This window comes from Heterodontus francisci, chromosome 29 (assembly GCF_036365525.1).
Source record: "Heterodontus francisci isolate sHetFra1 chromosome 29, sHetFra1.hap1, whole genome shotgun sequence".
Classification (NCBI taxonomy): Eukaryota; Metazoa; Chordata; class Chondrichthyes; order Heterodontiformes; family Heterodontidae; genus Heterodontus; species Heterodontus francisci.
The window spans coordinates 4,834,151-4,861,516 of record NC_090399.1 but is presented as its reverse complement, the minus strand read 5'-3'; the positions used below and the strand labels follow the sequence as shown (position 1 = coordinate 4,861,516).

Sequence of the window (27,366 nt, the reverse complement as noted above, 5' to 3'; positions counted from 1 at the left end):
ATGTAACAGGAATAACTGACTCAATACCAAATAGTGTGTTAAAACAACAATTTTTATGAAATAATTATGAAACAATTATTAATGATGAAAAAGGAAAGAAATAGAACTTTATTACAATGGAAAGGAAAATAAACACTCTGTATAAGCTATTTCCACTGGTTGGAGATTCGAAAACTAGGGGGCATAGTCTAACAATTAGGAACAGACCATTCAGGAGAGATGTTTGGAAGCACTTCTTCACGCAAAGGGTAGTGGAGGTTTGGAACTCTCTCCCACAAACAGCAGTCGAAGCTATAACAGTTGTTAATTTTAAATCTGAGATAGATAGATTTTTGTTGAGCAAAGATATTAAGGGATATGGGCCAAAGGCAGGTCTATGGAGTTAGGCCGTTGATCAGCCATGATCTCATTGAATGGTGGGACAGGCTCGAGGGGCTAAATGGCCTATTCCTGTTCCTATCTTCCTATGTTCCCTATATGTTCCTATGTATAGAAAGACAACATCCTGAAGGACAAATGCTATAACCCCAAATTAGCCCGCTCAAGACAGCTCCCTAAAATGGTACCATTCTTCTTTGGTACCTACATCACCAAGTCTTCGGAGAACACTGCACGGTGGGTGGACTCTCCAGTCAGTCTGTCGATGTCCCTTCCCCCGTAATCTTCAGTAGTTGACTAGTCCAGTCCGACTGCAGCCCTGAATGTTGGATGCTGTGCCCCCTTTAAGTCCAATTCCTGGCTCCATTCCAGCCTTCTGAGGCCTCCATCCAGACTTTCTCAAAACAAGAGTCTGACAACCATGAGTCCTTATCAAATTCTTCTCACATGCACTACGAGGCTGCTCACACTGTTTACACATCCTGTGATGGTGTCTCTCACCTACCATCAATGACGTTATACCGTTCATCATGTAAACTCCATCCCCTGACTCCACATCATAGTTGACCACCCCATGTGAAAGACTATCTATTGACCCTTGAACTACAGGCCAGGACATTGAATACCATAAGAACTAACTCCTATTCAGACAACAGGGAAAAAAACAACCTTTATTTTTAAGAAGAGAAAAATAGCAATTTAGTCAGAACAACAGCTGTGAACATGACCTGCTTTGACCAACATGAAAACAAAAGGAAGGAGTTCTTGGAAAAACAAGTTTGTGGAAATAATATTACTGCTGATTACCATTGGTTACATAATTGCTCAATTACTTGTGTTAATCAGAGCACAATCACACTTAGTTTTAAATCAATGTCTACAAAGTAACCTTTAAAAATTCAATATAGGTTTAATACATTTTTTTAAATCAAGAGCAAAGCAGAAGTAAAATGCAAAAATGTAAAAGTGCATAAAAGAGAGGCTGCAGGCCTCAGTCCTACAGTGGTATGTGATATCTTGGCAACTAATCTGTTTTCTATGTGCTGTTTTTCTTGGGGGTTGTTGGCTGTTTCCATTCTCTGCCCTTGCATTTCCAAGCTATCTTTTGCCCAGTTAGAGAAAGAAGATTAACATTTCACCTCCTACCACATTTGCTCCAACATTAAAAATGTTGAGAGACAGGAATGTTGGGTAGCTTGACCATTTCAATCATCTTTAAATATTCTAGCGAAGATGAATTTATAACATCAGCTGTTTAATATTTACAGGATTAGTGAGGAGAGTAACACACCCTCAGGAACAAATGGAGAACTGTCTACCGAAAAGTTCAAGGGCCCTTTACAGTACCCAGCGTGGAAAGAAATGATGGACGTCATTAACCCCAGTAAGGCTCTTATATTTATTTTCCGGATTATAAATCCAGTTGTGAAGGGACGAAACGGGCTCTAAGTCTCCTGATTAAATATTCACATTGACGGTTGTTAATCCCTGGGAGCCTCTCCATTCTCATATTTTGCTTTCTGTGGATACCTCTGGGTAAGTGACTGAAGCCATCAGCACTGTGTGTCAAAGCAGTAAAGGGATCTGTATAACCAGAAGAATAGAGCACGAATCTCATGATGTGAGACTGAATTTCTAGAGGAGACTGGTCTGTCCCTGTCTGGAGTTCTGGGTAATATTTTTATCAACGTATTGTCAAGAAGACAGGCAGGTATTGGAGAGCATGTGTTCAAAAGCAGCTAATCTAAAAGTTGGAATGAGACACCTTAGTCAAGAGGAGTGGCTGCAGAAACTCAGATAACTATTTCACAGCTGCGACATTATTGCCAGTGGGCATTGGCGGAACCAGGTAAGAAGTACTGTGCGTGACTTTAGTCTCATTACTGCTCCATTTATGGTGTAAATCTGAGTGATAGTGAGATGTAAATCACTCCCAACTACTTTATGTGGAGGGTCTGGAAAGTAAAGGAGGCCTAATTGTCTGATGGTGTCAGCAACTTCAAGACAGAGTTTGATAAACAGCTGGCAAAAATTCTAAACCCAAATCTGATTGAGCTGCCTGGGCTTGGAGAGTGTGATGTGAGGGATGAGGCGAGGGGAGGTCGAATTTGATCAATCCCTGCTCCACTGGGCATCTTTTTTTTGTTCATTCATGGGATATGAGTGTTGATGACAAGGCCAACATTTATTGCTGATCCCGAATTGCCCTTGCGAAGGTGGTGGTGAGCTGCATTCTTGAACAGCTGCAGTCCATATGTTGTAGATATATCCACAGTGCTGTGAGGGAGGGAGTTCCAGGAATTTGATCCAGGGACAGTGCAGGAACAGAGATATAATTCCAAGCCAAAATGGTGTGTGGCTTGGACGGGAAATTGCAGGTGGTGGTGTTCTGATGCATCTGCTGCTCTTGTTCTTCTGGGTGGTAGAGGTCATGGGTTTGGAAGGTGCTGTTGAAGGAGCCTTGGTGAGTTGCTGCAGTGCATCTTGTAGATGCCAGTGCGCTAGTGATGCAGAAAGTGAATGTTTAAGGTGCTGTATTGGGTGCTAATCAAGAGGGATGCTTTGTCCTGAATTGTTTTGAGCTTGTTGAGTGTTATTGGAGCTGCACTCATCCAGGCAAGTGGAGAGTATTCCAACTCACTCCTCACTTGTGCCTTATAGATGGTAGACAGGTTTTGGGTAGTTAAATCTCGGGTCACTGCTAATTGCTGTTTATTGCAGAATGTTCAGTAACATTTGCTACCCCTCAGCTGCTGAAACACTCCATGCCATATTCAACTGCATTACCATCACTGAATCGCCCACAATCAACAGCCTGGGGTTTTTGCACTGCAGCAATGCACCAAGGGTCCTTCGACAGCACCTTCCAAACTCGCGACCTCTACCACCTAGGAGGACAAGGGCAGCAGATGCATGGGAACACCACCATCTGCAACTTTCTCTCCAAGCCACACACCACCCTGACTTGGAACTATATTTCAAATCCTTCATTGTGGGTCAAAATCCTGGAACTCCCTTCCTAACAGCACTGTGGATGTACCTACCCCACATGGATTGCAGCGGTTCAAGAAGGCAGCTCACCACCACCTTCTCAAGGAAGATTAGGGATGGGCAATAAATGTTGGCCTAACCAGCGACACCCACATCCATGAATGAATATTTTTTTAAAAGGTGGAGTGAATCAACTTGGCTGAAGACTGGCATCTTCTGGGGACCTCATGAGGATGCTGAGATGGATCAACCATTCAGCATTTCTGGCTGAAGATGGTTGCAAATACTTCAGCCTTATTTTTTGTAAGGATGTACTGGGCTCCCCATCACTGAGTATGGGAATATTCGTGGAGATTCCTCCTCCAGTTAGTTGTTTAATTGTCCATTATCATTCACAACTGGATGTTGCAGAACTATGGAGCTTGATCTGATCCATTGGTCGTCAGATTGATTAGCTCTGTTTATTGCATGCTGCTTCCACTATTTAGCACGCATAGTCCTGTGTTGTATGTCCAGACTGGCCAAGTGGGTGTGGGAAAATGGCGCACTGAAACAGGAACACAAAAGTCCGAGTGTATCAAGCCTGTGTCCTCAGTACCTTGCTGTATGGCAGCGAGGCCTGGACAACGTATGTCAGCCAAGAGTGGTGTCTCAATTCATTCCATCTTCGTTGTCTCCGGAGAATCCTTGGCATCAGGTGGCAGGACCGTATCTCCAACGCAGAAGTCCTCGACGCAGCCAACATCCCCAGCATATACACCCTACTGAGCCAGCGGCGCTTGAGACGGCTTGGCCATGTGAGCCACATGGAAGATGGCAGGATCCCCAAGGATACATTGTACAGCAAGCTCGTCACTGGTATCAGACCCACCGGCCGTCCATGTCTCCGCTTTAAAGATGTCTGCAAACGCGACATGAAGTCCTGTGACATTGACCACTCTATGTGATGAACATTGAAGTCCGCGACCCTGATTACATTCTGTGCCCTTGCTACCTTCAGTGCTTCGTCCAAGTGTTGTTTGACATGGAGGAGCACTGGTTCATCAGCTGAGGGAGGGTGGTAGGTGGTAATCAGCAGGAGGTTTCCTTGCCCATGTTTGACCTGATACCATGGTATTTCATGGGGACCAGAGTCAATGTTGAGGACTCTCAGGGCCACTCCTTCCCGACTGTATCCCACTGTGCCGCCACCTCTGGTGGGTCTGTCCTGCTAATGGAACAAGGCTCACCCAGGACTGGTTATGGAGGAGTCTGGGTCATTGACTGTGAGGTATGATTCAGTGACTATGACTTTCCCTTGACTAGTCTGTCAGACAGATCTCCCCAATTTGGAACATTTGCCCAGCTGTTAGTGAGGAGGTGTTTGCAGATTTGACTGGGCAAGGTGTGCCTTTGTTGTTTCTGGTGCCTAAGTTGATGCTGGGGTGATCCATCTGGTTTTATTCTCACTCAACTTTTCTGTAGCAGTTTGTTACAACTGAGTGATTTGCTAGGCCAGTTTAGAGGGCTGTTAAGAGTCAAACATATTGCTATGGGTCTGGAGTCACATGCAGGCCAGACCAGGTAAGGACAGCAGATTTCCTCTCTTATTTATTTAAGAGATGCAGCACTGAAACCCCACCGAGTCTGTGCTGACCAACAACCACCCATTTATACTAATCCTACATTAACCCCATATTCCCTACCACATCCCCACCATTTTCCTACCAATTTACAATGGCCAATTTACCTATCAACCTGCAAGTCTTTAGCTGTGGGAGGAAACCGGAGAACCCGGTGGAAACCCACACAGTCGCAGGGAGAACTTGCAAACTCCGTACAGGCAGTGCCCAGAACTGAACCCAGGTTGCTGGAGCTGTAAGGCTGTGGTGCATACCACTTCACCACTCTGCCGCCCGACTTTGAAGGGCATCAGTGAACCTCCCTTATATCACAACAAAAAATACATTTCAAAAGTAATACATTGTGTGAAGCGCTTTGAGACATTTGTCAGGACCATCAGGCTAGAAAGTCATCACCTCATTTTTGAAAGCAGCTTCACACAGTAACACTAATCCCATCATCACTCACTTCAACCTAGACTCTCACTCACTTTCTCTGATCTGGTTTAAGTTATTTACAGTTCTTACTTCACTCCTTAAATTCCCATTTATCACTATTCTGATATTTTCTACCGATATTCCTCCTGGATAAAACATCAATGTTCAGTTCACTGTTTCCTATCATTATTTTCATTCTCTCGCGACATTATTCTCTATGATACACATCTAAGGGGCAAGTAACCAATCAGAACACAAGAAATAGGAGCAGACATCAACCGTATAGTCCATCGAGCCTGCTCCACCATTCAATACGATCATGGCTGATCTTGGGTTTCAATTCCACTTTCCTGTCCACTCCCCATATCCCTTGATTTCCTGTGAAACTAAAAATCTATCTATCCCTGTCTTAAATGTATTCAATGATGTAGCACCCACAACCTTTTGGGGTAGAGAATTCCAAAGATTCAGAAGCCTTTGAGTGCAGTAATTTCTCCTCATCTCAGAAGCAATCGAGAGCAGAATGGAGGCCCAGCTTCCTCTCCTCCACTATTTAAGCTCCCTGCCTCTGATAGTGAACACAGTTTATCTCAATCTACAAGTACAAGCTACATGTTATATCTACCTGTACAGAGCATATTGCCCATCATCAACCCTGCTTGTTCTGTGTTTTTACCTCTGCTCTTTTCAATGGCTGGAACTCTGCCCCCATTAGGTTTCCTGAACTCCTGGATTCCTCGGCCATTAGGACTGTGCGGCCCTGCTGAGAAACATTGTGTCTATAAAGCTGGACATGAGCCGGGAAACAAAACAGGGATTAGCTCTACACTATCCTGTTCTACGTTATGACAATATTCACTTCGATTGACTTCAATACAGTGGAAAAGCTGCTATGTCATGTAACACTGGTTTTGCATCGCCACCGATTTCCAATTTCTCACCCTGTATTTCTCGGCTGCTGTGACTCTGCTCTTCCACTCAGTCTCTTCAGGTTTATGGTAACTTGTTACAGATTGAACTTCAGAACTGTACTTCACTGCACTGCTGACCTCTGAGCTTTACTCTGCTACCGTGTTGGCGTCTGAACAGAAATTGACTTCCCAGCTGTATTTTGGGATGTACTATAATCTCCGTATTCACTCTTTTTTTTTACGGTGATTGTTTTCTATACTGGACCCACCTCCTGCTCCATTGACACCCCCCCCCCGCAATTCCCATTAAAACACTGTCCACCCAACTTCTCTTTAAGTCTTCCATGCTAGCTCACATTGTAAATGGTTCCCTCTCTTCACATCCTATCCAATTTTTTTTCAAATCCACTGTCATAAACCCCCATCTGTCCTTGCACTTGTTCTCCAACCTTATTTTCTTCCGCAAAGTCCTTCAACATGTTGTCACTTCTGAAATCCATATCCCTCACCTGCATGTTTGGTCCCTGTCAGAACCCCATAGTGGCCCTAACAAAGGTCACAATGATGTGCTCTATAATGGTGAGTATAGTGCAGGGTTGTCCTACCTTTTCGGGTGGAGGGACACATTACAATATTTGTTTGGCCCGGGGGTGGGGGGGTGTGGGGGGGGTGGGGTGCAGTGTGCAAATTTGAAAAGATAAAGGCAGTGAAAATTGATATTACTAATAAAAAACAAGGACAAATGTGAATTTTTGTAAAGAAGCTTTAAATCAGAAGACTAATTTATTGACTTACTTTCTTGTCACTATGTTGAAAACTGTTTTCATGACATACCTGGCATTATTTTTTCTTGCTTAAGTAATCTCCACCCGCATACTTGATGGAGCGATGCAGACTGTTCTGGACAGATATCCATCTGTCAGGAGTGATCTTGATCTCTCTCTGTCTGTCTCTATTTTCGTCTCATCTCATGTTTCCCCCCCCCCCCCCCCCCCGTGTTGTTCCCTCTCTCTCGGTGTCGTCCTCACTCTCTGTGTTTCCCCCGTCCTGTCTCTGTCCCCCCTTTCTGCCCTCTCTCTCTGTTCCACCCGCTCTCTCTGTTCTGCCCTCTCTCTCTGTTCCCTCACTCTCTGTTCGACCCTTTCTGTCTGTTCCCCCTCTCTGTTTTGTCCCTTTCTCCCTTTTTTCCCACCTCTCTCTCTCTTTCTTCCTCTCTCTCTTTCCTCCCACTCTCTCTGTTCCCCCCCCCTCTCTGTATTCTCCTCTCTCTCTGTTTTCCCTATCTCTCTGTTTCTCCCTCTCTCTCTCTGATTCCCCTCTCTCTCTGTTTCTCCCCCCCCCTCTCCATTTTCCCCCCTCTCTCTGTTTCCCCTCTCTCTCTGTTTTCCCCCACCTTTCTCTATCTCCACTCCTGCTCTTCCCCTCCTGCTCTCCCCCTCCTGCTCTCTCTCATTCTCCCTCCCACTCTCTCCCCCTCCTGCTCTCTCTCACTCTCCCTCCCACTCTCTCCCCCTCCTGCTCTCTCTCACTCTCCCTCCAACACTCTCCCCCTCCTGCTCTCTCAAACTCTCCCTCCAACACTCTCCCCCTCCTGCTCTCTCTCACTCTCCCTCCAACACTCTCCCCCTCCTGCACTCTCTCACTCTCCCTCCCACTCGCTCCCCCTCCTGCTCTCTCTCTCTCCCTCCCACTCGCTCCCCCTCCTGCTCTCTCTCACTCTCCCTCCCACTCTCTCCCCCTCCTGCTCTCTCTCTCCCCCACCTGCTCTCTCACTCTCCCTCCCACTCTCTACCCCTCCTGCTCTCTCACTCTCCCAATCCCTCTCCCTCCTGCTCTATCACACCCTCTCCCACCACCCCCACCCCCACTATCTCTCTCACTCTCTTCAAGTTATAGTGTGGTTGTGTGATTTCAGTGCATTGACATCAATGCTGTAAGGTGACATATCAATTTCAAGTCCTTTCCGGTATTGTAAATCAATATGCTCCCAGCTTGTTTCAGACTCATTACTGCCCTTCTAATGCTACAGGATGACTCCACCCAGCACAGGTACCTTTATTTAATTGCAGTCAAGTTGAAAAATATTAAAATGACCTTTGCCTTTTTGCAAAGTTTTATAGCAGCAATGTAATGTTAAACTGGGCTTGGCAAACTTGATGTCATATTACTTTAACCTACATTTAGCATTTTCTCATATCATAATTGCAGCATGATTTGCATGTGACCAGTTCAATGATGAAAGTCCTATGTGCTTGCTTCTGACTTCAAGCTGTTCCCACATCTGGCTGTTTGCCACCGCTTCCGTACTTCAGCTTTTGAGTCAGCAGATGGAAATTGCACACTTCATGCTGCAAAATGTGATTTTTGCTTAGAGGGCACAGTTCCAGTCGGAGTGCCTTTCTTCAGAGTTTGCAAATTCTTTACATGTTCATGCGGAAAAAAAGACTAACTGTACGTTGTTGTGTTTAGTGGAGGAAGAGTGATTTGTTTGAGGTCAAATAAATATTGAATACCCAAATAGACACAGAAAATTTCCAAAAATAGAATATTGTCACCAGTGAAGTATATGGGTAGGCTGGAATTTGCAGTCTGTCTCCCCTGTGGAAATATAAAGATATTTTGCATTTGTGGTAAGGGGTAAGAAATAGGTGAATACTATATACTGAAATTAAGCAACCTTAGCAACAGGGCTTCATTTTAAATAACTCTTGACAAAGACCCGTTCAATATTCACTCTGGTTCACTGCCTGGCTGGCAGATGGGAACAGGAATTCAGGTGCCGAATTGGCTCGCCTGATATATTCCCGTGTGGCCCAACAACAAATTTGCTTCAGTGCTCAACCTCTTCATTTTGACATGCTGACGGGGCCATAAACTGGCAATCGTGGTGCGCAATCATTGAAGACTGTGGGCACCCTCATGGTAAGTGATCTGGGAGGGCTGGGATTCCCTCGCAATTGTGGGGGTTGTGAATCTTTGGAATTCTCTACCCCAGAGGGTTCTGGATGCTCCATCGTTGAACACATTTAAGGCTGGGATAGACAGATTTTTGGTCTCTCAGGTAATAAAGGGATATGGCGAGCGGGAGGGAAAGTGGAGTTGAATCCTAAGATCAGCCATGATCGTTTTGAATGATGGAGCAGGCTCGATGGGCCATATGGTCTACACCTTCTCCTATTGCTTGTGTCCTTGTGTTCTCCCTCCTGCTCTTTCTCACTCTCTCCCCCTCCCGCTCTCTCTTACTCCCCCCCACTATATCTCTCACTCCCCCCCACTATATCTCTCACTCTCTCCCCCTGCTGCTCCCTCACTCTCTCCGCCTCCTGCTCCCTTCCCTCCCCAATCTTTCTCTCTCTCCCCCTCACGCTCCCATTTGCTATTGCTCCTCCCCTTCCACCTTCTCCCACTCCCTCTCACTGACCCCCTCCTCCTCCCCTTCTCCAGTCATCCCCCTGCTTAAACTTGACACACCCCTTCACACTATCCCTCTCACCCCTTCCCATCCCACTCTCAATCTCACCCTTACACATCCTGCTCTCCCTCTCTCAAGGCTGACAGTCCAGTGCTGAGGGAGTGCTGCACTGTTGGAGGTGCTCTTTTTCAGATGAGATCTTAAACAGAGGCCCCATATGCTGCTCTTGTGGGATGTAGGCGTCACTTCTAGACCAGCATTTATTGTCCATCCCTAATTGCCCTTGAGAAGGTAGTGGTGAGCTGACCCGTCCATGTGAGGCAGGTACACCCAGAGTGTTCTGAGGAAGGGACTTCCAGGAGTTTGACCCAGCAACAGTGAAGGAACGGCGATATAGTTCCAAGTCAGGATGTTGTGTGACCTGGAGGGGAACTTGCAGGTAGTGGTGTTCCCATGCACCTGCTGCCCTTGTCTTTCGAGGTGGTAGAGGTCGTGGGTTTAAAGGAGGCTTGGTGAGTTGCTGCAGTGCATCTTGTAGATGGTACACACTGCTGCCCCTGTGCATCGGTGGTGGAGGGAATGGATTTTGAGGATGGTTCATGGAGGTGCCAGTCAAGTGGGCTACTTTGTCCTGCATGGTGTTGAGCTTCTTGATTGTTGTTGGAGCTGCACCCATCAAGGCATGTGGAGAGTATTCTATCACACTCCTGACTTGTGCCTTGTAGATGGTGGAGAGGCATTGGGGAGACAGGAGATGAGTTACTCGCTGCAGGATTCCCAGCCTCTGACCTGCTGTTGTAGCCACAGCATTTACGTGGCTGGTGCAGTTTAGTTTCTAGTCAATGGTAACCCCCAGAATGTTGATCATGGGAGAATTCAGAAATGGTTGGCACAGACACGACCGACTGAATGGCCTCCTTCTGTGCTGTAATTTTTCTATGGTTCTGTGCTAATGCCATTGAATGTCAAGGAGAGATGGTTAGATTCTCTCTTGTTGGAGATGGTCATTGCCTGGCACTTGTGTGGCGTGAATGTTACTTGCCACTTATCAGTCCAAGCCTGGAAATTGTCCAGGTCTAGCTGCACCTGGACATGGGCTGCTTCCGTAACCAAGGAGTTTCGAATAGTGCTGAACATTGTGCAATCATCAGCGAACATCCGCACTTCTGACCTTATGATGGAGGAGCTGAAGATGGTTGGGCCGAGGACACTACCCTCAGGAACTCCTGCAGTGATGTCCTGGAACTGAGATGATCGACCTCCAACTACCACAATGATCTTCCTTTGTGCTAGGTACGACTCCAACCAGTGGATAGTTTTCTCCCTGATTCTCATTGACTCCAGTTTTGCTCGGGCCCCTTGATGCCATACTCAGTCAAATGCTGCCTTGATGTCAAGGACAGTTACCCTCTCTTAACCTCCTGAGTTTAGCTCCTTTGTCCATGTTTGGACCAAGGCTGTGATGCGATCCGCAGTAGAGTGGCTCTGGCAGAACCCAAACTGAGCGTCACAGAGCAGGTTATTGCTGAGCAAGTGCTGCTTGATAGCACTGTCGATGACTTTAATGATGATCAAGAATAGACTGATGGGGCGGTAATTGGCTGGGTTGGACTTGCCCTGCTTTTTGTGTACAGGACATACTTGGGCAATTTTCCACGTTGCCGGGTAGATGCCAGTGTTGTCGCTTTACTGGAACAGCTTGGCTAGGGGCACAGCTGGTTCTGGAGCACAGGTCTTCATTACAATTGTCGGAATGTTGCCAGGGCCCATGGCTGTTGCAGTTTCTCGTGCCTTCAGCCGTTTCTTGATATCACGCGGAGTGAATTGGATTGGCAAATCACTGGCATCTGTGAAGCTGGCGACCTCAGATGAGGTCGATATGTATCATTCACTCGGCACCTCTGGCTGAAGATGGATGCAAATGCTGCAGCCTTGTCTTTTGCACTAATGTGCTAGACCCCCCCATCATTGAGGAGCCTCCCTCACTCGCATTTGCTCCTCTCTCACCCCACTTGCTCTCCATTCCCTGCCCCCTCCTGTTCTTTCCCTCCCCCCTCCACAGTCTCTCCTCCCTCCCCCCACGCCCTCTCCCCTCCCTGCCCCCTCCCGTTCTCTCTCTCTCCCCTCCCCGCTTCGCTGTGTCTGCTCCTTCCCCATTGAGCTTTGTCTCCTCCTTGCTCCCTCCTGCGCTCTCTCCCCTCTCCCCCAGCTACCTGCACTCGCTCCTCTCCCCCTCACTCTCCCCTCCCCATTCCACATTCTCTCCTATCTTCCCCTCCTACACTCTCTCTCCCTCTGACACTAATCCGTCCCTTCCCTCTCCCGCGCTCTGTCTCCCCTTCCCCTTGTATTCTCTTGTCCCTCCCTCGGCCTCTCCTCCCTGCCCACTCCCACGCTCTCTGCCCATGCCCCCTTCCGCTCTATCTACCCTCCCCCTCTCATTCTTTCCCTTGTCCCTTGCTGTGAGCTCTCTCCTCCCCCTCTCTCCTTTCTCATTCTCTCCTACCTCCCACTACTGCACACTGTCTGTCCCCTAACCCTGAACCTTCCTTGCCCCTCCTGCTCTCTGTCCCCTCACTCTCCCTCTCCCAATCTCTCTGCTCTCCCCCTCACTGACCCCTCCCTCTTGCAGTCACTCCTCTCCCTCGTGCTCTCTCCCCTTAATCTTTCCTCCCCTTTCTATATTCTCTCTTCCATCCCCTTCCTGCACTCTCTGTCCCCTCCCTGCCTTCTCCTGCTCTTCCTCTCCCCTTCTCCATCTCCTCTCTCGCAGTTGCCTGTGCTCACTCCCCTCCCTCTCTGGCATTCTCTCCCTCACCTTCCTCTCCGGGATTCTCTCCTGTCCCCTTCCCACTCTGTCCCTGCCCCACTGTCTCCCCTTCCTCCTGCTCTCTCTCCACCCCTTCCTGCTCTCTCTTTTCGCCCCATTCCCTCCCTCTCTCTCTCCTCTCCTTCACCTCACACTCTTCCTCTCACCTTTCCTCCATCACACTTGCTCTTATTGCTGTTCCTCTCTGCTCACCCTATTTCTCTTGCTCCCTCCTTTGACACTCCCCCTCGCCCTCCTGCACTCACTCCCCCTCACTCTACTCTCCCTCTTCCATGTTCTCTCTTCCTTCCCCCTCCTGCTGTCTGTCCCCGCCCTGCCCTCTCCCACCTCCCGCCCTCTCTCCCTTCCTAAAGAGTCGTCTCTCCCTCCTCCTTGGCATTCTCTTTCTCAACTCCTCTCTCTCCCGTCCCCTTCCCTGCTGTCTGCCCCATTCTCTCCCTGTCTCTCTGTCCACTCCCTTCCACCTCACACTCTTCCTCTCATCTTTCCTCGATCTCACTCGCTCTTATTATCCTCACTCTCCCATTTCCCCTTCCACACTCTCCCCTCCCCCTCCTGCATCCTCTTTCTCCCCCTTCCCTGCCCCTCATCTTCCCTCTCTGTCTTCCTCAAACTCTCTGCTCACCCTCCCATCCCGCACTCTACCCCTCACTCCTCCTCCCCTTCCTCTCACTCCCCCCCTCTCTGTCCAAATACTTCCCTCTCTACCCCTCCGTCTCTCTCTCTCACGTCCTCCCTCCCATCACCAAACACGACCCTCACTCTCACCTTCCTCTTACTCTCCCCCTGCCGTCTCCTCATGCCCAGTATCCTCAATCCCGTGCTTCCCCTCCTCTCTAAATCACTGACTGTGTTATTTTAACTTTCCCCCAGCTCCAGCCTCTCTGACTCTGGATCTGAACACAGCTCATCGCGCCCTCATCCTGTCTGAGGACCGGACCAGTGTGAGAGTCGCCAACAAAGTGCAGCCGCTCCCTGACACCCCGGAGAGGTTTGGTTCCTTGCTCTGTGTCCTGGGATCGGTGGGATTCACATCAGGGAGACATTACTGGGAGGTGGAGGTGGGGAACAAGACTTTTTGGAGTCTGGGAGTGGTCCGAGAGTCTGTTCAGAGGAAAGGGGATATCAGCCCAAACCCTGCGACCGGATTCTTGGTTATGGGGCTGATTTGTGGAAGTTATTCTGCCACCACCTCCACCTCTGAGACCCCCCTCACCCTGAGTGAGAAACCCCAGAAGATTGGGGTTTACCTGGACTATGAGGGCAGACAGGTGTCATTTTACAATGCGGACAACATGTCCCACCTCTATACTTTCACCCACACTTTCACCGAGAGAATCTTTCCCATCTTCAGTCCGGGATGGAATACCGACGGGAAGAACTCAGCACCGCTGATATCCTGTGGGGTTAAAAGTTTCTGATTCCGCACCCACCACTGCTCCCTCCCCCCTCCCCCCCCCACTCCCACCGCCTGTTGCAAAGACAGAATAAGGAGGAGGGAAGTTTGCTCCACAATGAAGTAGGAATGCAGTGTGAGAAATGGCAAGATATTTTCAGTTTGATATAAACTGAGGAATGAAGAGGGGGGGGGGGTGGTGGTGAAACTGCCACCATGTAAACCAAAAATATCTGTACACACATATATATGTTTTGCTCCAATATCTTCATCTGTGGCTCGATGTCATGTTTTGTTTTATGATGCTCCTGTGATAAGTACCTTGTAACATCTTATGACATTAAAGGCACTATATAAATCTAAGTTGTTGTTTTGATTTCCCATTATCAGAGACCATTATGCCTGGCAGGTGCAGATAACAGTAGCAATTTGGGGGTAGTAGGAGAAGCAGGAAAATTGAGAGGTAATGGGTAGTACGTCTAAGTAAATTAAAACATAGGCCACAACCAGAGTATTGCTTCCAGTTCCGTAAAGTATATGGGATCTTGGGCTTCATAAACAGAGGCATTGAGTACAAAAGCAGGGAAATTATGCTGAAACTTTATGAAGCTCTGGTTAGGCCCCAACTCCAGTATTGCATTCAGTTCTGGTATTGCACACCTTCAGACGGATGTGAGGGCCCCTGAGAGGATGCAGAGGAGATTTACCAGAATGGTTCCAGGGATGAGGAATTTTAGATACAGTGTTAGATTGGAGATGCTGGTGTTGTTCTCCTTGGAGCAAAGGAGATTGAGGGGAGATTTAGAAAGATAGAAACATAGAAAATAGGAGCAGGAGTAGGCCATTTGGCCCTTCGAGCCTGCTGCGCCATTCATTCTGATCATGTCTGATCATCCAACTCAGTAACCGCTTTCCCTCAATATCCTTTGATCCTTTTCGCCCCAAGAGCTATATCTAACACCTTCTTGAAAACATACAATTTTTTGATCTGAACTGCTTTCTGTGGTAGCGAATTCCACAGGCTCACCACTCTCTGGCTGAAGACATTTCTCCTCATCTCAGTCCTGAAAGGTTTACCCTGTATCCTTAGACTATGACCCCTGGTTCTGGACTCCCCCACCATCGAGAACATCCTTCCTGTATCTACCCTGTCAAGTCCTGTTAGTATTTTATAGGTTTCCATGAAATCCCACCCTCTTCTGAACTCCAGCGAATATAATCCGAACCGACTCAATCTCTCCTCATTCATCAGTCATGCCATCCCAGGAATCAGTCTGGTAAACCTTAGCTACACTCCCTCGACAGCAAGAACATCCTTCCTCAGATAAGGAGACCAAAACTGCACACAATATTCCAGGTGTGGCCTCACCAAGGCCTTGTATAATTGCAGCAAGACATCCCTGCTCCTGTACTGGAATCCTCTCGCTATGAAGGCCAACATACCATTTCCCTTTTTTACCACCTGTTGCACCTGCATGCCTACCTTCAGCGACTGGTGTACGAGAACACCCGGAGATGAGATGATTTTAAAAGGAAATTGAATGGGCGCTTGAGGGAAATAAACATGCAGGACTACGGGAATACAGTGAGGCAATGGGACTGACTGGACTGTACTACAGAGAGCCGATATGGACCTAACTGGCTGAATGACCTCCTTCTATGTTGCAATGACTCTGACAGCAGAAGTAACAGAACAGAACAGCAAACAAAGGCAGCTACATGGCCATGGGAACAGAGACCAGACATAACCATCACCATCCCTGGGTAGGTCCTGTCCCACAGGCAGGACAGCCCCATCAGAGGTGGTGGCACGGTGGTATATGGTCAGGAGGGAGTTGCCTTGGGAGTCCTCAACATCAACTCCTGATCCCATGAAGTCTCATGACATCAGATCAAACATAGGCAAGGAAACCTCCTGCTGATACCACCTACCCCTCCGCACCCCCCTCCCCTGCCCTCAGATGAATCAGTACTCCTTCATCTTGAACACCACATGGATGAAGCACTGAGGGTGGAAAGGGTGCAGAATGTATTCTGGGTGGGGGACTTCAATGTCCATAACTAAGAGTGGCTCTGTAGCACCACTACTGACTGAGGTGGCTGAGTCCTAAAGGACATGGCTCCTAGATTGGGTCTGCGGCAGGTTCTGCGGGAACCAACAAGAGGGAAAAACTTACTTCACCTTATCCTCACCAATCTGCCTGCCGCAGATGTATCTGTCCATGGCAGTATTGGTAGGAGTGACCACTGCACAGTCCTTGTGAAGACTAAGTCCCGGCTTCACATTGAGGATACCCTCCATCGTGTTGTGTGTCACTACCACCGTGCGAAATGGGATAGATTTTGAACAGATCTAGAAATGCAAAACTGGGCATCCATGAGGTGATGTGGACCATCGGCAGCACCAGAATTGTACTCAACCACAATCTGTAACTTCATGGCCTGGTATATCCCCCACTCTACCATTACAATCAAGTCGGGGGATCAGCCCTAGTTCACTGAAGAGTGCAGGAGGGCATGCCAAGAGCAGAAGCATGCATACCTCAAAATGAGGTGTCAACCTGGTGAGGCTACAACCCAGGACTACTTGGATACCAAACAGCGTAATCAGCATGCAATAGTGTGAGCAAAGCGATCCCACAACCAATGGATCAGATTTAAGCTCTGCAGTCGTGCCACATGCAGGCGTGAATGGTGGTGGACAATTGAACAACTGGAGAAAATGGCTCCACAACTATCCCCATCCTCAATGATGGAGGAGCCCAGCACATCAGTGCAAAAGATAAGGCTGAAGCATTTGCAACAATCTTCAGCCAGACTGACGAGTGGATGATTCATGTCGGCGTCCTCCTTAAATCGCCAGCATCACAGATGCCAGCCAGTCTTCAGCAAATTCGATTCACTCTATGTGATAACAAGAAATGACTGAAGGTGCTGGGCACTGTAAAGGCTATGGACCCTGACAACATTCCGACAATAGTACTGAAGACATGTGCTCCAGAACATGTCGCGCCCTTAACCAAGCTGTTCCAGTACAGCTGCAACACTGGTATCTACCCGGCAATGTGGAAAATCGCCCAGGTATGTCCTGTACACAAAAGCCAGGACAAGTCGAATGCGATCAGTTACTGTTCCATCAGTCTACTCTCAATCATCAGTAAGTTGATGGAAGGTGTCATTGACAGTGCTATCAAACGGCACTGGCTCACCAATAACCTGCTTGGTGATGCACAGTTTGGGATCTGCAAGGGCCACTCAGTTCCCGACCTCATTATAGCCTTGGTTCAAACATGGACAAAAGACCTGACCTCTGGAGGTGAGGTGAGTAAATGTATAAATGCAAGCTCTCACTGCAGCTCTGGTCGTTCCGCTCCTCCCCAAATAGAAACAGCTCCAGTATGACTACAGAAATTGGCAAATTGCATTTATATAGTGCCTTTAAAATAGTGAAATGCCCCAAGCCAATTCCCAGGAGTGTTATTATTGAAGGATACAGCACAGGAGCCGGCCATCCTGCCCATTGTGACTGTGCTGGCTCTTTAGTGAAGCTATTCAATTAGTTCCACCCCTCACCTCACCTCATCAAGACAGCATTTGACTGAGTATGGCATCCAGGAGCCCTAGCAAAACTGGAGTCAATGGGAATTGGGAAAAAATCTCCCCTGGTTGGAATCAGACTTTGCTCAAAGAAAGATTGTTGTGGTTGTTGGAGGTCAATCATCTGAGCTCCAGGACATCACTGCAGGAGTTCCTGCAGTGGCACAGTGGTTAGCACTGCAGCCTCACAGCTCCAGCGACCCGGGTTCAATTCTGGGTACTGCCTGTGTGGAGTTTGCAAGTTCTCCCTGTGTCTGCGTGGGTTTCCTCTGGGTGCTCCGGTTTCCTCCCACATGCCAAAGACTTGCAGGTTGATAGGTAAATTGGCCATTATAAATTGCCCCTAGTATAGGTAGGTGGTAGGGAAATATAGGGACAGGTGGGGATGTGGTAGGAATATGGAATTAGTGTAGGATTAGTATAAATGGGTGGTTGATGGTCGGCACAGACTCGGTGGGCCGAAGGGCCTGTTTCAGTGCTGTATCTCTAAATAGATAAAAATTCCTCAGGGTAGTGTCCTAGGCCCAACCATCTTCAGCTGCCTCATCAATGACCTTCCTTCAATCATAAGGTCAAAATTGGGGATGTTCCCTGATGACGGCACAATGTTCAGCACCATTCACGATTACTCAGATACTGAAGCAGTCTGTATAGAAATGCAGCAAGACCTGGACAATATCCAGGCTTGGGCTGATAAGTGGCAAAGAACATTTGCACCACACAAGTGCCAGACAATGACCATTGCAAACAAGAAATAATCTAACCATCGCCTCTTGACATTCAAAGGCATTACCATGGCTCAATCCCCCACTATCAACATCCTAGGGGCTACCATTGACCTAAAACTGAACTGGAGTAGCCATATAAATACCGTGGCTACAAGAGCAGGTCAGAGGCTCGGAATCCTACTAATTCCATATTCCTACCACATCCCCACCTGTCCCTATATTTCCCTACCACCTACCTATACTAGGGGCAATTTATAATGGCCAATTTACCTATCAACCTCCTGACTCCCCAAAGCCTGTCCACTATCTACAAGGCACAAGTCAGGAGTGTGATGGAATACTCTCCACTTGCCTGGATGGGTGCAGCTCCAACAACACTCAAGAAGCTTGACACCATCCAGGACAAAGCAGCCCGCTTGATTGGCACCTCATCTACAAACATTCACTCGACCTCAAAGGCCAACATCACAGCGCGAGCGGCCCGGGAGAGCGGGAGGAAGCGCGGCGCTGATTGGAGGATCAGTCACCGTCAGCGGGGGAGAGGGAGGGGCTGTACTGAGCACAGCATCACGTGGTGAGAAGCCCTAGTGGGAGAGGGGCTGTACCGAGCACAGCATCATGTGGTTAGAATTGTGCCTGGGGGAGGGGCTGTGCTGAGCGCAGCACACGTGGTGGAATGTGAGTGTGGGGGAGGGGCTGTACTGAGCACAGCATCACGTGGTGGGAAGTGTGAGTGGGGGAGGGAATGTACTGAGCTCTGCATCACGTGGTGGGAAGTGTGAATGGGGGAGGGGATCCTGGGCTTTGGAAAGTTCCAATGTCCCATATTCAGCTGACTCAGGTTTCTCACCACATTCTGTGAATCTGAACCCCACTGATCCACCACCTCCATTCAAACATTACACACACTGATTGACACCCACAGTGTAACATTACATTGTACTCTTCGTGTTGTTATTCCTTTGCTCAGACCATAACGCACAGGAAAGATCTCCAACTTATCTCCAAAGTTTAGTTGTCAGACGGGTCTTCAGTGGACAATCCGCGGCCCTGGACTTAAAGACAGTCCTGGAGGCTGCCCACCAAAAATAATCATAAAACAATCATCAATCTGTGGCACTGAGCGACATAATGACCAAAAGCTTGGTCCACGAGGAGCCTCTCCAAGGAAGGGATAGTGAGGGGCTGCGGGGGGAAGGTTTAAGGAATTAATTCCAGAGCTTGGGAGCGAGACAGCAGGACAGCCAATGGTGGGGCGGAGGAAATCGGGATCGCAAAGCAGGACTGAATTGGAGCGACGAGGCGAAGGAGGGATTTGAACACGAGGGTGAGAATTTTTAAATCCAGGTGTTGCGGATGCTGGAAACGTAATCATACACAAGTAAACACAATCAGGCAAATCCAAACATGTACACCCATCTCACAAACTTTCCAAAAACACTAAAACCTAGAGGTACATCCATAAACATGAATACATAGATTTCACTGTGATGTAAAAGTGAATACTGTGTTCTTGGCCAACATAATGGGAACTAAAAGTGGAATCTCACATTAAAATAATATTTCTCCTTTTATAATTGTGCTTTAATGAATTAATCACAGGAGACAATCCCTTCGCCTTGAGTAATATCAGCCAGTCTTGTTGATCCGTTTGTATCTCTAAGTCCGAGCGAAGGTTTTTTCCTCCACTGTTTCCAGAATCTCCTCCTTTTATCACTGAGTAAACGCTGCCTTTTCTCAGTGATAATCTGGTGCATTTTAGCGAACTGGGGTATGTTGTGTCTGCAAACTGCTCGACTGTTCCTGCCAAACAGAAGGTGAAATATAGAATCATAGAATGGCTACTGCTCACAAGTAGTCCATTCGGACCGTCGTACCTGTGTCAGCTCACTACAAGAGCAACTCAGCTCGTCTCACTTCCCTGCTCTTTCCCCTGTAGCTTTGCTCTCCAGGTGCTTATCCAATTCCCTTTTGAAAGCCACAGTTGTATCTGCCTGCACCAGATTTTGAGATGGTGCATTCTAGATTCTAACCACTCGCTGCATTAAAAAAAAATCCTCCTGTCCTGTTGGTTCTTTTGCCATTCACCTTAAATCGGTGTCGTCTGGCACTTGACACATCCACCAATGGAAACAGTCTCTCTTTATCTAATGCTCATGATTTTCAACACCTGAAAAACTCTTCTCAACCTTCTATTCCCTAGGGAGAACAACCCCAGCTTCTCCAATCTACCCAAGTAACTGGAGTCATTCATACTTGTGTTATGATCCTGTAGTTTTTTTTTTTGGGAAGTGTGCGGTGTGCCTTTAAGGCTGTAACAGGATCACTACTGCTTTAAGGCAGCAAGCTCCAGGGACTGAGTCAAAGAATGCATTCTCGTTGCTGTAGGATACGGCTACTCAGGACCAAGGACACGAGATGCATTGTTGCTGATTGATGTTTGAAACCAGCTGAAAAACTGGCTTTTCAGACAGTTAGTCAGATAGACAGCTGGGCCAGCATGAACCTAACAGAAATAATTTCAAAGCATGACGGGCCCCCCATTTTACTTTTATTTTTAGTTATTTGTTCTTTTTCCATTAAAAAAATTTTTTTCTGTTTATTTTATTTCATCTTAGTTTGTTCAGTTTGCTTACCCACTGTTTTATTCATGTTTGTACTTGCGGCTGTTCAATTTTCAGTCCGTTAACACCCTTTCTGTACTAATGTTTTGTCTTTCAACACACCATTAAACATATTTTTGCTCCATGACCTTCTGGTCAGCTATTCTATTTACCTTGTCCTATTTACACCTCCTCCTTTGCTATCTCTTGCCCACCACCCCCCCCCCCCACTTTACTTGCTTATAACTTTTCACATTTCTAATATTTGCCAGTTCTGAAGAAGGGTCACTGACCTGAAACATTAAATCTGCTTCCATCTCCACAGATGCTGCCAGACCTGCTGAGTTCTTTTGGGCCTCCTTGTCTCGAGAGACAATGGATACGCGCCTGGAGGTGGTCAGTGGTTTGTGAAGCAGCGCCTGGAGTGGCTATAAAGGCCAATTCTGGAGTGACAGGCTCTTCCACAGGTGCTGCAGAGAAATTTGTTTGTTGGGGCTGTTGCACAGTTGGCTCTCCCCTTGCGCCTCTGTCTTTTTTCCTGCCAACTACTAAGTCTCTTCGACTCGCCACAATTTAGCCCTGTCTTTATGGCTGCCCGCCAGCTCTGGCGAATGCTGGCAACTGACTCCCACGACTTGTGATCAATGTCACACGATTTCATGTCGCGTTTGCAGACGTCTTTATAACGGAGACATGGACGGCCGGTGGGTCTGATACCAGTGGCGAGCTCACTGTACAATGTGTCCTTGGGGATCCTGCCATCTTCCATGCGGCTCACATGGCCAAGCCATCTCAAGCGCCGCTGACTCAGTAGTGTGTATAAGCTGGGGATGTTGGCCGCTTCAAGGACTTCTGTGTTGGAGATATAGTCCTGCCACCTGATGCCAAGTATTCTCCGAAGGCAGCGAAGATGGAATGAATTGAGACGTCGCTCTTGGCTGGCATACGTTGTCCAGGCCTCGCTGCCGTAGAGCAAGGTACTGAGGACACAGGCCTGATACACTCGGACTTTTGTGTTCCGTGTCAGTGCGCCATTTTCCCACACTCTCTTGGCCAGTCTGGACATAGCAGTGGAAGCCTTACCCATGCGCTTGTTGATTTCTGCATCTAGAGACAGGTTACTGGTGATAGTTGAGCCTAGGTAGGTGAACTCTTGAACCACTTCCAGAGCGTGGTCGCCAATATTGATGGATGGAGCATTTCTGACATCCTGCCCCATGATGTTCGTTTTCTTGAGGCTGATGGTTAGGCCAAATTCATTGCAGGCAGACGCAAACCTGTCGATGAGACTCTGCAGGCATTCTTCAGTGTGAGATGTTAAAGCAGCATCGTCAGCAAAGAGGAGTTCTCTGATGAGGACTTTCCGTACTTTGGACTTCGCTCTTAGACGGGCAAGGTTGAACAACCTGCCCCCTGATCTTGTGTGGAGGAAAATTCCTTCTTCAGAGGATTTGAACGCATGTGAAAGCAGCAGGGAGAAGAAAATCCCAAAAAGTGTGGGTGCGAGAACACAGCCCTGTTTCACACCACTCAGGATAGGAAAGGGCTCTGATGAGGAGCCACCATGTTGAATTGTGCCTTTCATATTGTCATGGAATGAGGTGATGATACTTAGTAGCTTTGGTGGACATCCGATCTTTTCTAGTAGTCTGAAGAGACCACGTCTGCTGACGAGGTCAAAGGCTTTGGTGAGATCAATGAAAGCAATGTAGAGGGGCATCTGTTGTTCACGGCATTTCTCCTGTATCTGACGAAGGGAGAACAGCATGTGCCTCAGGGTAGACGCGCTCGGCCAGCTTCTGGAGCCTGTTCAGAGCGACTCGAGCAAAGACTTTCCCCACTATGCTGAGCAGGGAGATTCCATGGTAGTTGTTGCAGTCACCGCGGTCACCTTTGTTTTTATAGAGGGTGATGATGTTGGCATCGCGCATGGCCTGGGGTACTGCTCCCTCGTCCCAGCACAGGCATAGCAGTTCATGTAGTGCTGAGAGTATAGCAGGCTTGGCACTCTTGATTATTTCAGGGGTAATGCTGTCCTTCCCAGGGGCTTTTCCGCTGGCTAGGGAATCAATGGCATCACTGAGTTCCGATTTGGTTGGCTGTATGTCCAGCTCATCCATGACTGGTAGAGGCTGGGCTGCATTGAGGGCAGTCTCAGTGACAGCATTCTCCCTGGAGTACAGTTCTAGGTAGTGCTCAACCCAGCGGTCCATCTGTTTGCGTTGGTCAGTGATTATGTCCCCCGATTTAGATTTGAGGGGGGTGATCTTCTTGATGGTTGGCCCAAGAGCTCTCTTCATGCCATCATACATTCCTCTGATGTTTCCGGTGTCTGAGGCCAGCTGAATATGACTGCATAGGTGTTGCCAGTAGTCGTTTGCGCAACGCCTAGCTGTTCTTTGTGCAGTACTTCTGGCTGCTTTAAGTGCTGCGGATGTTAAATCGCTGGGGGCTTTCTTGTAGTTCAAAAGTGCAATGCGCTTAGCGGCTATGACAGGTTCCAGCTCTTCATTATGAGATTGAAACCAGTCTGCATTTCTCTTCGCACTTTTGCCGTAGGTGGTCAAAGCTGACTCATAGATGGCGTCTCTGATGTGGGCCCACTTGGTCTCAGCATCCCCTGTGGGAGTGTTTTGAAGGGCTGTTACAAGTGAATTTAGAAATTTTTGTAACAGCTGTGGGTGAGAAATTCTGCTCGTGTTGATGCGCGGGTGGCCCTTCTGCTTGGAATGATGCAACTTCTTTGGTCTGAGTCTAACCTTGCTGCACACCAGGGAGTGGTCGGTGTCGCAGTCCGCACTGTGGAAGCTGCGTGTGATTTGAACACTGTTTAAGGCGGCTCGCCTTGTGACAATGAGGTCTAGCTGGTGCCAACGACGTGATCTTGGGTGCCTCCATGAAACCTGGTGACAGGGTTTAGTGTGAAAGAACGAGTTGGTGATGCAGAGGTTATGATAGGTACACAACTCAAGCAGTCTCTGCCCGTTCTCATTCATCCTTCCAACGCCATAGCGCCCAACGCAGGAGGGCCATGAGTCATGGTCGGCCCCAACCCTGGCATTAAAGTCCCCCAGCAGGAATAGGTGTTCGGTGTTGGGGATGCTGCTAATGATGTTATGGAGTTGTTCATAGAACTGGTCTTTAGCTTCAGGTGCGGAGCAGAGTGTTGGAGCATAGATGCTGAGTAGGTGTACTGGACCAGAGGTGGTGAGCAGTCGGATGGACAGTATGCGTTCCGAGCCATTTGAGGGAGGCTCTATCATGCTGAGCAAGGAGTTTCTGATGGCGAAGCCCACTCCATGCTGTCTTGGTTCTTCAGGATCCCTGCCCTGCCAGAAGAAGGTGTAGTCTTGCTCTGCTAGAGAGCCACTCGCGGGGAGGCGAGTCTCCTGAAGTGCTGCAATGTCCACATTGAGTCGACTGAGCTCGTTGTTAATGATGGCGGTCTTCCGAGAATCGTTGATTTGTGTAAGGTCTTCCGACAGGCCAGGACACATAGTTCTGACGTTCCAGCTTGCAAAGCGAAGGGCTGGTACCTTCTTTCCTTTTTTCATGTTGTTTGGTGCGGTGTATCAGTCCACCTTTCGGGCAATGACCCTGAGCTCCAAGCACCCATTGAAGCAGGCAGACTGTGGCGGGACAGAACCTTATTGACCGGGGGCTGCCCGGTTTGAGGCGGGCGGTAGCTGTCCAGTGAGGTGCAATGACCTCTCCCACCGACAAAGGCAACCCGTGGCGCCCAGTTTCTACGCCAATTTATCTGGACTTATAACCCGTAACTGCTGCCTTCCGTGTTGTTTCAGTCGCTGTGAGGCAACTATGGAGTGACCTCTCCATGGCGCATGCTTGGGCAAATTTATGGAGGTTGAGAGTTGCCCAGTCGTCAAAACCCCCCTCTCGGCCTTTCTGGTGGGGTCCAAAGGAGTGCAGGACACGACGTTTGGCACCAGTATGGCTGCAGGAACTGCCGGAAACATGCCAAAGGTGACACATGACCGCCTACGGGGTTCCGCTCCGGATTTTCTGTTAGGGTTTACTCCCTTAGCCTTGGTCTCTCCCGAGACGCCCACAAGGCAGTGGGGTTGTTGGGGCCCCTACACAGGTGTAGGATGGTGCCGGTGGGAGGAGGGGATGCAAGGGGGAGGGGTAGAGGGAGGGGGTGGGGGGGGGGGGTGCAGGGGAAGGGGGTGCGGGGTGAAGATGGTGCGAGGGGGGGGGCGGGCTGGGACGGGGTTGTGAGGGGGTGAGCTGAGAGGGTGGAGCAGGGAAGGGGACGGGGGTGGGGGGGGTGGAAGGGGGGTAAAGGGGGCTGAGTATTTCCAGCATTTCTTGTTTTTATTTCAGATTTCCAGCATTCGCAGTATTTTTCTTTTAATGCACCTAACAGAGTTCTTTAATAGTTTAAACTGAAGGAAGATGAATTTTAGACTGATAATTTTTTCACCTCTCAAAATTCTAAAGCAAAATTTATTCATTGAAGCGTTTGCAAGTTGTTGAACTGTAATTGCTGAAATTCATCGCTGGAAAAGAGGAGCATCAATTCAACTGCTGAATTAGGCTGTGGACTGTTGTACTGTTGAAGAACCTTTCCACCCCCCCCCCCCATCGGATGGCTGTGAGAACTTCAAGCAACCTTGGATTGTTCCACATCAGAAAATTCCACTTTGGAGCAGTGTAAATCTGCAAAAACACTAATTTTTCTATTTTAAATGTTGTTTATATCTTAGTAGTGTTTAAGAATTTAGTTTTTCTAATTAAACAGTTAATTTGTTGATATAAAGACACCTGGTTTGGTTAGCCTCATTCAGGGGTTAATAGATGTTACAATTTGGCTGGGTCTTTCTTTAATTTGGAAAGTTTAAAATATGTTAGGCGATCTGTGGAGGGGCGGGACTGACTCAACAGTGCGTTTCTCTCACGACAATCAGAATCATATATTTTGTTTGGGGGCTTTGTCTTGAGCGGTTGGTTGTAGCACCTGGGATAATTGTCATAAATCATTTTTGCACCCTCTCTAAAGCCTTCAGATCCTTCCTAAAGTTTGGTGCCCAGAATTGGGCAAAATACTCCAGTTGAGGCTGAACCAGAATTTAATAAAGATTCATCATAACTTCCTTGTTTTTGTACTCTATGTCTTTATATATAAAGCCTTGGATCCAGTATGCCTTTTTGATAACAGTCGCAATCTCCCCTACCACCATCAAAGATTTAGGCACATATACCGCCAGATTCCTCTGCTCCTGCACCCTCTTTAGAACTGTGCTCTTTATTTTATATTGCCTCTTGTCATTCTTTCGACCAAAATGTATCACTTCACACTTCTCTGCATTACATTTTATCTGTCACGCGTCCACCTGTTCTGCCAGCCTGTCCATGTCTCTTGAAGATGATCAATATCCTTTTCACCATTCACAATACTTCCAAACTTTGTGTTATTTGCAAATTTTGAAATTGTTCCCTGAACAGCCAAATGTAGGCCATTAATATACATCAAGAAAAAGGAGTACTGACTTCTAGGGATTTCTACTGCCTACCTTCTCTCTATTTACTCTCTATTTCCTGTCACTCAGCCAACTTTGTGTCTGTCTTCACAAAAGAGGGAGACGATGCAGATATTGTAATTAAGTAGGAGGATTGTGAAGTATTGGATGTGACAAACATAGGGAGAGAGGAAATATTACTGGGACTAGCATCCTTGAAAATTGATAAATCACCAGGGTCAGATGAAATGTACCCTAGGCTGTTAAAAGAAGCAGGAGAGGCAATAGCATAGGGTCTGACCATGACCTAGTCCTCACTGGATAGAGGTGTGATGTCGGAGGATTGGAGAACTGCTAACGCTGTACCCGTTTAAAAAGGGAGCGGAGGATAGACTGAATAATTACAGGTCATTCATTCTAACCTCAGTCTTGGGCAAATTATTGGAATCTATCCTGAGAGACAGGATAAATGGTCACTTAGAAAACTTAGAAGGGCACAGGTTAATCAAGGATGGTCAGCATGGATTTATTAAGGGAAGATCTTGTTTGACCAACTTGATAGAATTTTTTGAAGAAGTAGCAAGGAAGATAGATGAGGGCAGTGCAGTTGATGCGGTCTACATGGATTTTAGCAAAGCTTTTGGCAAGGTCCCACATGGCAGACTCGTTAAAAAAAAATCCCATGGGATTCAGGGAAATACAGCAAGGTGGATACAAAATTGGCTCAGTGGCAGGAAACAAAGGGTAATTGTTGATGGGCAATATAGCAACTGGAACTGTATAACTCATTGTTTAGGCCACAACTTGAGTACTGTGTGCAGTTCTGGTCACCTCATTACAGAAAGGATGTAATTGCACTAGAGAGGGTACAGAGGCGATTTATGAGGATGTTGCCAGGACTGGAAAACAACTGAAAAAAGATTGGATAGGCTGGGGTTGCTCTCCTTGGAACAGAGAAGGCTGAGGGGAGATTTGATTGAAATGAACCAAATTGTGAAGGG

At 47.8% G+C, this 27,366-nt stretch overlaps 1 protein-coding gene across 1 annotated transcript in view; it reads left to right on the top strand.

Moving 5' to 3' along the window:
- The window catches only part of LOC137345658 (zinc-binding protein A33-like), a 366,777-nt gene extending 352,457 nt beyond the window's left edge, over positions 1–14,320 (top strand). The window contains 2 exon segments of the mRNA XM_068008903.1: positions 1,647–1,762; positions 13,435–14,320. Coding sequence (XP_067865004.1) covers positions 1,647–1,762; positions 13,435–13,982 — 664 coding nt within the window. The 3' untranslated portion in view covers positions 13,983–14,320.
- Positions 14,321–27,366: the final 13,046 nt, after the last annotated feature.